The 16,314-nt window shown below is 47.4% G+C and overlaps 1 protein-coding gene across 3 annotated transcripts in view; it reads left to right on the top strand.

Moving 5' to 3' along the window:
- The first annotated feature begins 6,153 nt into the window (after positions 1-6,153).
- Positions 6,154-16,314, top strand: part of syk (spleen tyrosine kinase) — a 38,457-nt gene continuing 28,296 nt past the window's right edge. For 2 of the 3 annotated variants that reach the window (XM_038275964.1, XM_038275965.1), the window contains exon 1: positions 6,154-6,286. In XM_038275964.1, coding sequence (XP_038131892.1) covers positions 6,240-6,286 — 47 coding nt within the window. In that variant the 5' untranslated portion in view covers positions 6,154-6,239. Of the gene's footprint in view, positions 6,287-14,239; positions 14,455-16,314 lie in introns of those variants that run through there. The other variant, XM_038275966.1, reaches the window with a different exon arrangement.

Here is a 16,314-nt window from a genome sequence, read left to right on the forward strand (position 1 = left end):
GGTCTGCCTCATCCATCCAGTGATCAGGAGATTCACTGGAAAAGGTCTGCCTCATCCATCCAGTGATCAGTGGGTTCACTGGGAAAGGTCTGCCTCATCCATCCAGAGATCAGTGGATTCACTGGAAAAGGTCTGCCTCATTTATCCAGTGATCAGAGGATTCACTGGAAAAGGTCTGCCTCATTCATCCAGTGATCAGTGGATTCACTGGAAAAGGTATGCCTCATCCATGGAGGGATCAGTGGGTTCACTGGAAAAGGTCTGCCTCATCCATCCAGTGATCAGGAGATTCACTGGAAAAGGTCTGCCTCATCCATCCAGTGATCAGGAGATTCACTGGAAAAGGTCTGCCTCATCCATCCAGTGATCAGTGGGTTCACTGGGAAAGGTCTGCCTCATCCATCCAGTGATCAGGGGATTCACTGGAAAAGGTCTGCCTCATCCATCCAGTGATCAGTGGGTTCACTGGGAAAGGTCTGCCTCATCCATCCAGTGATCAGGGGATTCACTGGAAAAGGTCTGCCTCATTCATCCAGTGATCAGTGGATTCACTGGAAAAGGTATGCCTCATCCATGGAGGGATCAGGGGGTTCACTGGAAAAAGTCTGCCTCATCCATGGAGGGATCAGGGGATTCACTGGAAAAGGTCTGCCTCATTCATCCAGTGATCAGTAGATTCACTGGAAAAGGTCTGCCTCATCCATCCAGTGATCAGTGGGTTCACTGGAAAAGGTCTGCGTCATCCATCCAGTGATCAGTGGGTTCACTGGAAAAGGTCTGCCTCATTCATTCAGTAATCAGTGGGTTCACTGGAAAAGGTCTGCCTCATCCATCCAGTGATCATTGGGTTCACTGGAAAAGGTCTGCCTCATTCATCCAGTAATCAGTGTGTTCACTGGAAATGGTCTGCCTCATCCATCCAGTGATCATTTGGTTCACTGGAAAAGGTCTGCCTCATCCATGGAGGGATCAGTGGATTCACTGGAAAAGGTCAGCCTCATCCATCCAGTAATCAGTGGGGTTCACTGGAAAAGGTCAGCCTCATTCATCCAGTAATCAGTGTGTTCACTGGAAATTGTCTGCCTCATCCATCCAGTGATCATTTGGTTCACTGAAAAAGGTCTGCCTCATCCATGGAGGGATCAGTGGATTCACTGGAAAAGGTCAGCCTCATCCATCCAGTAATCAGTGGGGTTCACTGGAAAAGGTCTGCCTCATCCATCCAGTGATCAGTTGGTTCACTGGAAAAGGTCTGCCTCATCCATGGAGGGATCAGTGGATTCACTGGAAAAGGTCTGCCTCATCCATCCAGTAATCAGTGGGGTTCACTGGAAAAGGTCTGCCTCATCCATGGAGGGATCAGTGGATTCACTGGAAAAGGTCTGCCTCATCCATCCAGTGATCAGTGGATTCACTGGAAAAGGTCTGCCTCATCCATGGAGGGATCAGTGGATTCACTGGAAAAGGTCTGCCTCATCCATCCAGTGATCAGTGGATTCACTGGAAAAAGGTCTGCCTCATCCATGGAGGGATCAGTGGATTCACTGGAAAAGGTCTGCCTCATCCATCCAGTGATCAGGGGGTTCACTGGAAAAGGTCTGCCTCATCCATCCAGTAATCAGTGGATTCACTGGAAAAGGTCTGCCTCATCCATCCAGTGATCAGAGGATTCACCGGAAAAGGTCTGCCTCATCCATCCAGTGATCAGGGGATTCACCGGAAAAGGTCTGCCTCATTGATCCAGTGATCAGTGGATTCACTGGAAAAGGTATGCCTCATCCATGGGGGGATCAGGGGGTTCACTGGAAAAGGTCTGCCTCATCCATCCAGTGATCAGGGGATTCACCGGAAAAGGTCTGCCTCATCCATGGAGGGATCAGGGGATTCACCGGAAAAGGTCTGCCTCATCCATCCAGTGATTAGGGGATTCACTGGAAAAGGTCTGCCTCATCCATCCAGTGATCAGGGGATTCACCGGAAAAGGTCTGCCTCATCCATCCAGTGATCAGGGGATTCACCGGAAAAGGTCTGCCTCATCCATCCAGTGATCAGGGGATTCACCGGAAAAGGTCTGCCTCATTGATCCAGTGATCAGGGGATTCACTGGAAAAGCTGTGCCTCATCCATCCAGTGATCAGGGGATTCACTGGAAAAGGTCTGCCTCATCCATGGAGGGATCAGGGGATTCACCGGAAAAGGTCTGCCTCATCCATCCAGTGATTAGGGGATTCACTGGAAAAGGTCTGCCTCATCCATCCAGTGATCAGGGGATTCACTGGAAAAGGTCTGCCTCATCCATCCAGTGATCAGGGGATTCACTGGAAAAGGTATGCCTCATCCATGGAGGGATCAGGGGGTTCACTGGAAAAAGTCTGCCTCATCCATGGAGGGATCAGGGGGTTCACTGGAAAAGGTCTGCCTCATCCATCCAGTGATCAGTGGATTCACTGGAAAAGATCTGCCTCATCCATGGAGGGATCAGTGGGTTCACTGGAAAAGGTCTGCCTCATTCATCCAGTAATCAGTGTGTTCACTGGAAATGGTCTGCCTCATCCATCCAGTGATCATTTGGTTCACTGGAAAAGGTCTGCCTCATCCATGGAGGGATCAGTGGATTCACTGGAAAAGGTCTGCCTCATCCATCCAGTAATCAGTGGGGTTCACTGGAAAAGGTCTGCCTCATCCATCCAGTGATTAGGGGATTCACTGGAAAAGGTCTGCCTCATCCATCCAGTGATTAGGGGATTCACTGGAAAAGGTCTGCCTCGTCCATGGAGGGATCAGGGGGTTCACTGGAAAAGGTCTGCCTCATCCATCCAGTGATCAGGGGATTCACTGGAAAAGGTCTGCCTCATCCATCCAGTGATCAGTGGATTCACTGGAAAAGGTATGCCTCATCCATGGAGGGATCAGGGGGTTCACTGGAAAAAGTCTGCCTCATCCATGGAGGGATCAGGGGGTTCACTGGAAAAGGTCTGCCTCATCCATCCAGTGATCAGTGGATTCACTGGAAAAGGTCTGCCTCATCCATGGAGGGATCAGTGGGTTCACTGGAAAAGGTCTGCCTCATTCATCCAGTAATCAGTGTGTTCACTGGAAATGGTCTGCCTCATCCATCCAGTGATCATTTGGTTCACTGGAAAAGGTCTGCCTCATCCATGGAGGGATCAGTGGATTCACTGGAAAAGGTCTGCCTCATCCATCCAGTGATTAGGGGATTCACTGGAAAAGGTCTGCCTCGTCCATGGAGGGATCAGTGGGTTCACTGGAAAAGGTCTGCCTCATCCATCCAGTGATCAGGGGATTCACTGGAAAAGGTCTGCCTCATCCATCCAGTGATGGATGAGGCTGCTAACATGCTGCTGGTTTCATGGCCCCTTCAGCTCACCAGTAATTCTTTGCACTGTTTCTAACGGTGATGAACACAATAACTTTTACAAGGAGAACCCAAACTGAATTGAAAATGTCACCATATAGAAAGAACTCAGCAGTAAGGGATGTGAAAAGAACTAATTCAAAAATACTTAATTAATCCCAAAGGGAAAGTTAATGTTAGAATATAACTCAACATTTGTTCTCATTCCAACTACAAAGCAACCAATTGAACTCTCTGCATTTCACCCCTCCCCTTGGGGAGCAGTGGGCTGCCACGGAGCGGCGCCTGGGGAGCAGTGTGGGGTTAAGGGTCTAGCTCAGGGACCCAGAGTGCAGGCTGTGGGAGTGGGGCTTGAACTGAGAACCTCTAGGTTCCAAGCTCTATGCTCTAACCACTAGGCCAGTGCTCTTCTACACATAGAGCTTCTATGGGGGCTAGTTTACATGTTTGAAATAATCTGCTGGTTTGATCACAGGTTCAGGTGATCAAAGCGACTCAGCCTCTGCAGCGCGGTCTACCAGCGTGGCTGTCAGTGTTTCTGGAAGAGTTCAATAAGGCTTTTTGATAAAAAGTGGAAGCAGTACCTGTTATTATGAATTTATAGATCTATGTGATGTAGAAGAGGGAGCAATCAGCCATTATGCTGCTGCAGGGTGGATGAGGAACTATGGGAAGTGAATCTGCATTAGGATGTGGTTTAAACTGGATTTACTTCCAGCTGGATTTGATTAAGAAGTAAATGAAAATAAAAATCAACTGATATTTTCTTTGAAAGCTAAAGCAACCAATCAGAGCTCAGCAGGCAGCTGAATCTAAAGACATCCTTGGCAGAATAAAAACTGCCTTCATTTCTCTGCCTTTAACTGTGCTCTGATGGGTTTGCAGGGAAATCCTCAGTTTTCACTTCTGCAGAAAGCAGAGTTTTATGAAAGTATAAATATATACCGTGCCGGTTCTTGGGGGCAGGGGGTACTTGTGCTGCAGCCCCGGGTGTTTCCCCCAGAGCCCCGGATCTCGGTTCTGAGCTGATCTGAGGAAAATGTGCAGTACTGGAATTCACCAGATGGTGGCAGCAAAGCAGCCTGTAGCATTCCCCTGCAGAAGAAGAAGTTATCGCCGCTAGCTGTTGCTAAACAGACTGATGCTCCAGGGATGTGAAGCTCTGACTGACTTCCAGACCTTCTCGGTCCCGGTGTTCCATTGAATTCTGTCCCCTCTGTGTTTGGAGGCGCATTGAAGCCAGAGAGGCGGCCATGATGGATGGAACCATTTTTACTGCTGATCGATTTCTGGCTAAAATCAGCTCCTATAATCATCTCACTGTTTAACATCCAGTTTAATCAGCAGCTGCTGATCATTACATTGTAAAATTAATTAATAAATAAACGAGGTCCTTTAAGCAGTTTTGTGTTTATTTTAAACGCCAAGATAATCTGTCTTTTTCCAACTTCTGTCCTTCAATCTGACAGAAATAAAGTCAGTCACCAGTTTTCCAACATATAGTGATTATTTATAATATTTAATTGGGGATAAAAGAGGATGGAAACTGGCTGACAGCAGGACACAAATATTAAGAGTTCCTGAACAGATGAGAAAGTGGACTTCCTGGTTAATCCTGTCCTAATGTTGAGGTAATGATTACTGGATTAAGGACTTTTCCAGGATGATATCGCACAACAATTTTTGAGAATTTGCAAACAGTTGCTCTTTATTTCCCAAAGATGTGGGAGGAGGAGAGGAGAGAATGGAGATTTCAGCTGCCTGAAATAATCTGTTCCTCCTTCATAACACAGGATTAAATTAATTTACCATCAACTCTTTAACTGTGTTTATTTCTCAACAACAAACTCTGTGGATTTGGGAACATTTGATCATTATTTGCCAGAGTTATGGAGGGGAATCAAATATTTTAGCCACCGTCCGTTCCCCCTTTGATGATCGTTATGAAATAGATTTTCTATTTAAATGTTTATCTAATAATTTTTTAAAAAATCAAAAAAAAGTTCAAACCAAATGTCTGCTGCAATGCTACTGCAGACATTTTGAATTGAGGAATGAAAATACATTTCATAAAGATCATCAAACCAACAGCCAGATTTATTTCAACTATTTTGGATATAAAAATATAAAATAATAAATATTTCAAACATGATACAACATGACATAAAAAATAATGACAGTTTTATATTTTCCCATGTTATGGGGGAACGGATTATATCAGGTGGCTAAAATATTTAACTCTCCTCTCATAACTCTGGCAAATAATGATCAAATGTTCCCAAATCCACAGAGTTTGTTGTTGATGAAGAGAGAAATAAACACATTTAAAGTCCTGCAGGTAAAGGAATTTAATCCCATGTTATGGAGAAGGAACAGATTATTTCAGGCAGCTTAAACATATGGTTCCCCCCCCCCAATCATAACTCTGGCAAATAATGATCAAAGGAGGGAGGCAGGTCAATTAATTTCTTCCAATTTTATGGAGTGAGGATTATGTGTTTATTATATATCATGAATTATGTGTGATAGCATGTCCTATACTAGAAATGTCCTTAATCCAGTAATCTGTCATATTTTACATTAGAACGGAAAGTCTGCACCTCATCTTCACCCTGAGGGCCCCTGATCTCCTAGGTCCGCCCCTGTTCATATGCTATAAGAGAAGCTGCTTTGGGCTGAAGGACAGAGGCAGACAAGGCCTGTTCTCCCCTCAGAGCAGACCTACCAGCCCCCCCGCCCCCAACACACACACACACACCCGCCCCTGCCACCCCCCACCCCCCATCAGCTGCAGCCAGGCTCAGCGCTGCGGTCCGGGCTGCAGGCAGCGCGCTGTTCGGGCTCCAGGATCCAGGCGGCTGGGATGCAGCGGAAGGCGGCGCGTCCTGACCAGGATCCTCGGTGCCGCAGGTCTGTGGGACGCTTTGCATGTTGGCATGATGATCAGCAGAGAAGCAGGCCGTTGCTTTTTAATGATTATTAGCGGCTGCAGACCGCAGCAGGCAGCGATGGTTCAGTTCATCTGCAGAAGCTCCTGCGCCTCCTGGCCAACATCTCACTGGATCAGCGCTGCTGATTGGAGGCAGTTAGCGAGGAACTGGAAGATCTCTGCGGAGCAAAGCAAAAAAACGGCTAAACCACTAAGATCAGATCTGCTGATGGTAAGAAAAGAGCTGCTCTGAGCCTCTGCAGCCTCACTGGACCTGAGATTATAATCCAGACTATGACATCCTGCAGAATCTCCCATCTCTGCAAACCTTTGGAGGAATCCCAAATGCTGCAGTTTGAGAACCAGTCAGCCTGGTGGAGAACAGCCTGATGGAACTGGTAGAGATGGATCCAGGACAAAGTTTGTATCAGTGGTTAGTTGATAGTGAACATCTACCTCTGTGTTCTGATGCGGGGAACTCACTGATAGGTCTGTCAGGTCAGGTAGCTCTGGTAGGTCTCTTAGGTCAGGTAGGTCTGTTAGATCTGGTAGGTCTCTTAGGTCAGGTAGGTCTGTTAGATCTGGTAGGTCTCTTAGGTCAGGTAGGTCAGGTAGCTCTGGTAGGTCTCTTAGGTCAGGTAGGTCTGTTAGATCTGGTAGGTCTCTTAGGTCAGGTAGGTCTGTTAGATCTGGTAGGTCTCTTAGGTCAGGTAGGTCTGTTAGATCTGGTAGGTCTCTTAGGTAAAGTAGGTCTGTGAGGTCAGGTAGATCTGGTAGGTCTTTTAGGTGTGTTAGGTCTTCCAGCCGAGGGTGAAGGTTTGATTTGGACACCATTGGTTTCATTGTTCCTATGCAAATACATGCTGCGGCTGCTTTGTTTTTATGCTTGGTGAGAGCATCAGAGGAAAAGAGAAAAGCAGCATTTCTTTCTACATCTATACTAATTTTATAAGCAGACTATAAACAGCAGCCAGGCGATTGGGTAACTGTACGCAGAAAGCGTAGTCGTGGATCTCTGCCCACTGGTCACCACCAACCCGTTCACGTTTCTAACGTTTCTAAGCCCACTCTGGTGATTGGCAGCTCCATAGTCAGAAACGTGGCATTAGAGACACCAGGGACCATAGTCAAATGTTTGCCGGGGGCCAGAACGGGCGACATCAAATCCTACCTGAAACTACTGGCTAAGGATAAGGTTAAATACAGTAAGATTGTTATTCACGCTGGTGGTAATGACACCCGGTTACGCCGATCGGAGGTCACTAAAATTAGCGTTGCTTCGATGTGTCAGTTTGCCAAAAAAATGTCGGACTCGGTAATTTTCTCTGGTCCCCTCCCTGATCTGACCAGTGATGACATGTTTAGCCGCATGTCGTCATTCAACCGCTGGTTGTCTAGGTGGTGTCCTGAAAACAACGTGGGCTACATTAAAGGAGAATTCCGGTTTTTAACACTTTTAGCCCATTTTCTGTAGTGTCCAGGATGAAATTGAATGATCAACACCAAAATTTTGAAAATTGGTCCTGTCTCTGCTTTTTGGCTCATTTAGAATCACCCCCTGGCTGCTTTAGAATGGCTAGCATAGAGCATGTCCGATAATGTCCTTAAAACAACCTTAAACGTTCTTTTTTTTAAATATGCTACTCACCGGGTCGTCAGCGCTGTTCAATGACGTTCCAAAAAAAGTTTCGTGAAGAAAAAAACGTTCCTGTAGTGTTTTATTTAGCATTTTGTAAATCCCATTGAGTTCTGTAGGAATAGTCAATATTCCGCTGCCACCGGAAACGGAAATGGGGCCTGTTTACAAGGTTGTAGTCTTTTCGCTTCACTCTGTGTACTCCGACGTCGAGAATCAAGAATCCACCTTTATTAACCCGATCCTTAAGTTAACGCAGCAGACCCTCCTGGGTTAAAGCTCTGGTGTGTTTCCAGGACCTGGACCCTCCTGGGTTAAAGCTCTGGTGTGTTTCCAGGACCTGGACCCTCCTGGGTTAAAGCTCTGGAGTGTTAGCAGGACCTGGACCTTCCTGGGTTAAAGCTCTGGTGTGTTAGCAGGACCTGGACCCTCCTGGGTTAAAGCTCTGGTGTGTTAGCAGGACCTGGACCCTCCTGGGTTAAAGCTCTGGTGTGTTAGCAGGATCTGGACTCTCCTGGGTTAAAGCTCTGGTGTGTTTCCAGGACCTGGACCCTCCTGGGTTAAAGCTCTGGTGTGTTTCCAGGACCTGGACCCTCCTGGGTTAAAGCTCTGGTGTGTTTCCAGGACCTGGACCCTCCTGGGTAAAAGCTCTGGTGTGTTAGCAGGACCTGGACCCTCCTGGGTTAAAGCTCTGGTGTGTTTCCAGGACCTGGACCCTCCTGGGTTAAAGCTCTGGTGTGTTTCCAGGACCTGGACCCTCCTGGGTTAAAGCTCTGGTGTGTTTCCAGGACCTTGACCCTCCTGGGTTAAAGCTCTGGTGTGTTTCCAGGACCTGGACCCTCCTGGGTTAAAGCTCTGGTGTGTTTCCAGGACCTGGACCCTCCTGGGTTAAAGCTCTGGTGTGTTTCCAGGACCTGGACCCTCCTGGATTAAAGCTCTGGTGTGTTTCCAGGACCTGGACCCTCCTGGGTTAAAGCTCTGGAGTGTTAGCAGGACCTGGACCTTCCTGGGTTAAAGCTCTGGTGTGTTAGCAGGACCTGGACCCTCCTGGGTTAAAGCTCTGGTGTGTTAGCAGGACCTGGACCCTCCTGGGTTAAAGCTCTGGTGTGTTAGCAGGACCTGGACTCTCCTGGGTTAAAGCTCTGGTGTGTTAGCAGGACCTGGACTCTCCTGGGTTAAAGCTCTGGTGTGTTTCCAGGACCTGGACCCTCCTGGGTCAAAGCTCTGGTGTGTTAGCAGGACCTGGACCCCCCTGGGTTAAAGCTCTGGTGTGTTTCCAGGACCTGGACCCTCCTGGGTTAAAGCTCTGCTGTGTTTCCAGGACCTGGACCCTCCTGGGTTAAAGCTCTGGTGTGTTTCCAGGACCTGGACCCTCCTGGGTTAAAGCTCTGGTGTGTTATCAGGACCTGGACCCTCCTGGGTTAAAGCTCTGGTGTGTTTCCAGGACCTGGACCCTCCTGGGTTAAAGCTCTGGTGTGTTTTTAGGACCTGGACCCTCCTGGGTTAAAGCTCTGGTGTGTTAGCAGGACCTGGACCCTCCTGGGTTAAAGCTCTGGTGTGTTAGCAGGACCTGGACCCTCCTGGGTTAAAGCTCTGGTGTGTTAGCAGGACCTGGACCCTCCTGGGTTAAAGCTCTGGTGTGTTAGCAGGACCTGGACCCTCCTGGGTTAAAGCTCTGGTGTGTTAGCAGGACCTGGACCTTCCTGGGTTAAAGCTCTGGTGTGTTAGCAGGACCTGGACCCTCCTGGGTTAAAGCTCTGGTGTGTTAGCAGGACCTGGACCCTCCTGGGTTAAAGCTCTGGTGTGTTAGCAGGATCTGGACTCTCCTGGGTTAAAGCTCTGGTGTGTTTCCAGGATCTGGACTCTCCTGGGTTAAAGCTCTGGTGTGTTTCCAGGACCTGGACCCTCCTGGGTCAAAGCTCTGGTGTGTTAGCAGGACCTGGACCCTCCTGGGTTAAAGCTCTGGTGTGTTAGCAGGACCTGGACCCTCCTGGGTTAAAGCTCTGGTGTGTTTCCAGGACCTGGACCCTCCTGGGTTAAAGCTCTGGTGTGTTTCCAGGACCTGGACCCTCCTGGGTAAAAGCTCTGGTCTGTTAGCAGGACCTGGACCCTCCTGGGTTAAAGCTCTGGTGTGTTTCCAGGACCTGGACCCTCCTGGGTTAAAGCTCTGGTGTGTTTCCAGGACCTGGACCCTCCTGGGTTAAAGCTCTGGTGTGTTTCCAGGACCTGGACCCTCCTGGATTAAAGCTCTGGTGTGTTTCCAGGACCTGGACCCTCCTGGGTTAAAGCTCTGGTGTGTTTCCAGGACCTGGACCCTCCTGTGTTAAAGCTCTGGTGTGTTTCCAGGACCTGGACCCTCCTGAGTTAAAGCTCTGGTGTGTTTCCAGGACCTGGACCCTCCTGGGTTAAAGCTCTGGTGTGTTTCCAGGACCTGGACCCTCCTGGGTTAAAGCTCTGGTGTGTTTTCCAGGACCTGGACCCTCCTGGGTTAAAGCTCTGGTGTGTTTCCAGGACCTGGACCCTCCTGGGTTAAAGCTCTGGTGTGTTTCCAGGACCTGGACCCTCCTGGGTTAAAGCTCTGGTGTGTTTCCAGGACCTGGACCCTCCTGGGTTAAAGCTCTGGTGTGTTTCCAGGACCTGGACCCTCCTGGGTTAAAGCTCTGGTGTGTTTCCAGGACCTGGACCCTCCTGGGTTAAAGCTCTGGTGTGTTTCCAGGACCTGGACCCTCCTGGGTTAAAGCTCTGGTGTGTTTCCAGGACCTGGACCCTCCTGGGTTAAAGCTCTGGTGTGTTTCCAGGACCTGGACCCTCCTGGATTAAAGCTCTGGTGTGTTTCCAGGACCTGGACCCTCCTGGGTTAAAGCTCTGGTGTGTTTCCAGGACCTGGACCCTCCTGGGTTAAAGCTCTGGTGTGTTTCCAGGACCTGGACCCTCCTGGGTTAAAGCTCTGGTGTGTTTCCAGGACCTGGACCCTCCTGGATTAAAGCTCTGGTGTGTTTCCAGGACCTGGACCCTCCTGGGTTAAAGCTCTGGTGTGTTTCCAGGACCTGGACCCTCCTGGGTTAAAGCTCTGGTGTGTTTCCAGGACCTGGACCCTCCTGGGTTAAAGCTCTGGTGTGTTTCCAGGACCTGGACCCTCCTGGGTTAAAGCTCTGGTGTGTTTCCAGGACCTGGACTCTCCTGGGTTAAAGCTCTGGTGTGTTTCCAGGACCTGGACCCTCCTGGGTTAAAGCTCTGGTGTGTTTCCAGGACCTGGACCCTCCTGGGTTAAAGCTCTGGTGTGTTTCCAGGACCTGGACTCTCCTGGGTTAAAGCTCTGGTGTGTTTCCAGGACCTGGACCCTCCTGGATTAAAGCTCTGGTGTGTTTCCAGGACCTGGACCCTCCTGGGTTAAAGCTCTGGTGTGTTTCCAGGACCTGGACCCTCCTGGGTTAAAGCTCTGGTGTGTTAGCAGGACCTCGACCTTCCTGGGTCAAAGCTCTGGTGTGTTTCCAGGGCCTGGACCCTCCTGGGTTAAAGCTCTGGTGTGTTTCCAGGACCTGGACCCTCCTGGGTTAAAGCTCTGGTGTGTTTCCAGGACCTGGACCCTCCTGGGTTAAAGCTCTGCTGTGTTTCCAGGACCTGGACCCTCCTGGGTTAAAGCTCTGGTGTGTTTCCAGGACCTGAACCCTCCTGGATTAAAGCTCTGGTGTGTTTCCAGGACCTGGACCCTCCTGGATTAAAGCTCTGGTGTGTTAGCAGGACCTGGACTCTCCTGGGTTAAAGCTCTGGTGTGTTTCCAGGACCTGTACCCTCCTGGGTTAAAGCTCTGGTGTGTTTCCAGGACCTGGACCCTGCTGGATTAAAGCTCTGGTGTGTTTCCAGGACCTGGACCCTCCTGGGTTAAAGCTCTGGTGTGTTTCCACGACCTGGACCCTCCTGGGTTAAAGCTCTGGTGTGTTTCCAGGACCTGGACCCTCCTGGGTTAAAGCTCTGGTGTGTTTCCAGGACCTGGACCCTCCTGGATTAAAGCTCTGGTGTGTTTCCAGGACCTGGACCCTCCTGGGTTAAAGCTCTGGTGTGTTTCCAGGACCTGGACCCTCCTGGGTTAAAGCTCTGGTGTGTTAGCAGGACCTCGACCTTCCTGGGTCAAAGCTCTGGTGTGTTTCCAGGACCTGGACCCTCCTGGGTTAAAGCTCTGGTGTGTTAGCAGGACCTCGACCTTCCTGGGTTAAAGCTCTGGTGTGTTTCCAGGACCTGGACCCTCCTGGGTTAAAGCTCTGGTGTGTTTCCAGGACCTGGACCCTCCTGGGTTAAAGCTCTGGTCTGTTTCCAGGACCTGGACCCTCTTGGGTTAAAGCTGGCACTGATACACGTCACGCGTTAGACTGTGCTTCTATTTTTTCCCCTAAACTGCCAGATTGGAAACATCCCAACCTGGCAACAATGCATGTCAGACAGGAAACATTAGCCTTTAGCTGCAAAACCCCATCATGCACAGCAACATATTTTTGCTAAATATTCTAACATAAATTCACCAAATATAAGAGGAGCATCGTAGTTTGGTTTAAAGAAAGCATTTTAGTTTTATTCTTATTTAATTTGTTGCAAGGATTTTACAGTTTGAAGAAATAGAAAATGACACCATATGCCAACCGTCTCCAGGATGAGCATGACAAGGAAGGGCTATAAATACTGCAGGCATCATTTAGGGAGTTAACATTGCATTACTGCTGCAGCTCCTTCAGTTATTTACTGTCACAGGTAGGAGCTGCGGCTGGAGAGGAAGTGTTGGAGCCGCTATGATTTAAGGAGGGCCGACCCTCACCAGAAATTAGGACCGGCCCTCTGGGAAAATGCCCGCCATCACAGATTAGCAGCTCTGGATGCTTCAAAATGTTCAGAAGCTGCAGCAGCTGACGATCATTTCTGCTCTGATCCACAAGGTGGAGCTAAATCACAGGAGATTCTGTTCTCTTCTACTTCAGCCTCTCTGGGAGCAGTTGGAGGGTGTGGGGGTCCAGCCCTACTCACAGCCCCCCACCCCCCCCCCCCCCCACCCCCCCTCCCGTTACAAACATTTTATGCTGTTTGTTTTTTCCAATAATGACCTTTTTACAATTTGGTTTATTGATAATATTCCAAAAAGTCTTTAGCTTTTATCAAACTTCATATCTAAGCTGCCTCTGTCAGGGCGTTACGCATCTAGTTCTATATTTCTGTTGCTGGCAGAGTTTGAAGACAAGAAACGTGACGCTGCAGATGTTTGTGGACTAGTTGAGGCCTGCTGAGAAGCACTAAGGAAGTGAGATGTGTTCACTTCCCCCATAGGAAGACATGCAGCAGTCAGACAGGGCAGCTCAAAGGCGTAGACCTCAACGTGTAGAAGTCACATCACAGCACAAACGTTCAATTTGTAGTCTCAGTGACTCCCAGTGAGCCTTTAGCATCCTGAAGGGGAACTTGAAGTGACTCTAAATGTCAGCCTGTTGCTCAACGCTGCTGTGATGAAAGGAGCTTCACCCACCTGCAGACCTTCAGGGTTGGATGGAGCTTCCTCCGCTGATCTGCGCTCAGAAACACGTCAGGGAGAAAACATCCCTTCCTCCTCATCAACCTCCATTCATCCCTGAATCATCACATTAGTCCTCCTTCTCAATAAGGGATTCAATTCTGTTCAGACTTTCAGTCACATCCAGTTTTACTTTTTACCTTTTTCTTTTTTGCTTTTCTGTTTTATTCATTCATCTTTTTTAGTAAATAATCTGGCAAAATTCAGATAATCTAAAGTCTTCACAAAAGGCCATTAATTAACAGCTTCTTCTCAAAAGAACGATGAATAAATTTATAAGCTGAAAAAATAAATAAAATGCGATGGAAACTATTAGAGTAGAACAGATATAAATAAAGTCAGTCGCTGGTTTCCTTGGAAACGTCGAACCTTTAATCTGGATGATTGAACTGAATAGTTTCTGCAAAGATCTAATTCAGTGCTATAGAAATAAACTGAATAGAATGAAACTGAATAATGGAAATTGGTTTGTTTCAGTAGAAGCATAAAACATGTAAATACTGAAAGAATAATTAATGTATTTTCTCTTTTTATTAGGTTGTTTTTATTTCTTTGGTTCATTTTCATTGTTTTCCTTCAGTTTGGTTTCTTGTTTTTGGTTCTTTAATGTTGAATAAATTAGAGGTGAATTAATTATTGGGTATTGGTGTGACTGCAGGCTCTCTGGGCCTCCTGCTCTCTGGCCTGACGAACAGCTGACATGTTGGTCAGATTTAAAAAAGGAAGTAAAGAAAGAATTTGTGAAGGAAGTCGTTGAAATGAGGAAGCAGGAGGACGTCCACGCAGCTCAGACTGAGGGTTAGTCTGCTCCCGTTGGGGCCGCCTGTCTCTGCTCCCAGCTCCTGCCTCCTTTGCTTTCTGAAGCGGCCTGAAGGTTGGAGCAGATCACCTGTTGGAGGTGTTTCCACTGCAGAAGGCCTGGAACTGGAGCACAGCCGTCCCTGGAACTCGCTCTGCTGTTAGTAAGTGTCTCTTTGCCAAACAAGGGGACGGCTCTCCGTTATTCTGCTCAGACTCTCCTCTGGCTGCTGCTGGTTTCTTTCTCTAAATTTAACTAAATCGTTTCTCTAACCAGTTCATTTCCAGTTTGCACTGAATCTTCAGAGCTTCTGTTTCAGCCTGGATTGATCTGCAAACTGTCTGAGGATTAAAAAAGAAGCTTTTTCATTTTTGGAAAGTAACAAATATTAATGATAATTGTCCATATTTGGTCTCTGTGTCTCCTTCTCTGGAAACTAGTGGGAGTAAATTTAAGAACGTCTTCATGTTGTTTCTCAGTAAATTCACAGGCAGCTAAACTTAAACAAGCAGATAAGAAAAGAGTTTTAGTTGTGAGATGAACGGAGTTTAAAGGCGGCAGCAGTGAAGTTAAAAGGAAAAGATTTATTTTATGTCAGTATTTCTGGATGCATCTCTTAGTAAAGTTTGAGCGCAGCGAGGCGTCTCATGAAAATCGCTTTTCTTGCTGTTAAATCGGCTTTAGCTCAGAAAGCCTTCCTTCTATCATCTTTACCTTTCTTACATTTATTCAGACCCAAAGAAAGACATTTTAAAAAACCTGCTTCCTCTCTCTTTACTAAAAATAATATATTTGACTCTATATTAAAATGCCTTTAAACTTTCTTTATGTTTTTTTTTTCTTTCTTTTTGGGCAAAAAAAGGAGCCAAAATTTTCTGTCTGCAGCTGATTCTAACGGGATGCAAAAGGTTCAGGCTGATGTTTTCATTAAATGGCTCCTTTCTGATCAGCAGCTGGAGCTAAAGGCCTCATTAGTTGGATCATCTACCTGGAATCCAGGTGTAACTTTGTGAAGGACTGGAGGGGACACGTCCCCACCAAGCATTTTCCTTTAACCGAGGGTAACAGAGGCTGGGGGTCGATCAAAACAATATGAGATGCCACCGAAAAATCAGGTCGTTAGACTTTTTCAGCTAAAAACGACAACAGAGTGTAAGTTTATATAAGTTATTAACTAAGTTGGGCTTCTAGGAGGACCGTGGCTCCCAGCTCCAGGTTAGAATCAAAACATATCTGCAGTTTTCTGACTGAAAACAGAACCAGGCTGCGGAGCTTCTAGAGATCTGGAAAATGAGTTTCTCTGGCATCATTATAACAGCAGACAGGTTCATTAATCTGTTTTTAAGCAGAGCAGACAGAAGCAGGGACAGCTGCAGGTTTAAAGGTGAAACACATTTACTGGGAGATGCAACAAGCAATAAAATAGATCTCCACCTTTACAAGAAAAAAATACGCTATGCTATAAAAAATTAACAGATCATTTCGTCTTATGTAATTCAGCAAGAGTCAGAAATAGCTCTGCAAGCAAACCCAGAGACAGACACATCCACAGGAGAATGTAATGTAAGAAACCTGCAAGAATTAAAGCACAAAAAAAGCGAATAATTTTGGAAACATAACGTTCAAAACATCGACTTTGGCTGTTAATGACATATGGGACACATTTCTATATTAGATTTAGCTGCTTGTGAAGGAGGATAATCACTGATGCAGCTTAAAGGGAAGCCATGGATGGATGGATGGATGGATGGATGGATGGATGGATGGATGGATGATGGATGGATGATGGATGGATGGATGGATGGATGGATGGATGGATGGATGATGGATGGAGGATGGATGGATGGATGGATGGATGGATGGATGATGGATGGATGGATGGATGATAGATGGATGATGGATGGATGGATGGATGGATGGATGGATGGATGGATGGATGGATGATGGATGGATGGATGGATGGATGGATTGATGATGGATGGATGGATGGATGGATGGATGATGGATGGATGGATGGATGGAT

The sequence above is a fragment of the Cyprinodon tularosa genome, unplaced genomic scaffold (genome assembly GCF_016077235.1).
Source record: "Cyprinodon tularosa strain WSP-4 unplaced genomic scaffold, ASM1607723v1 ctg983, whole genome shotgun sequence".
Classification (NCBI taxonomy): Eukaryota; Metazoa; Chordata; class Actinopteri; order Cyprinodontiformes; family Cyprinodontidae; genus Cyprinodon; species Cyprinodon tularosa.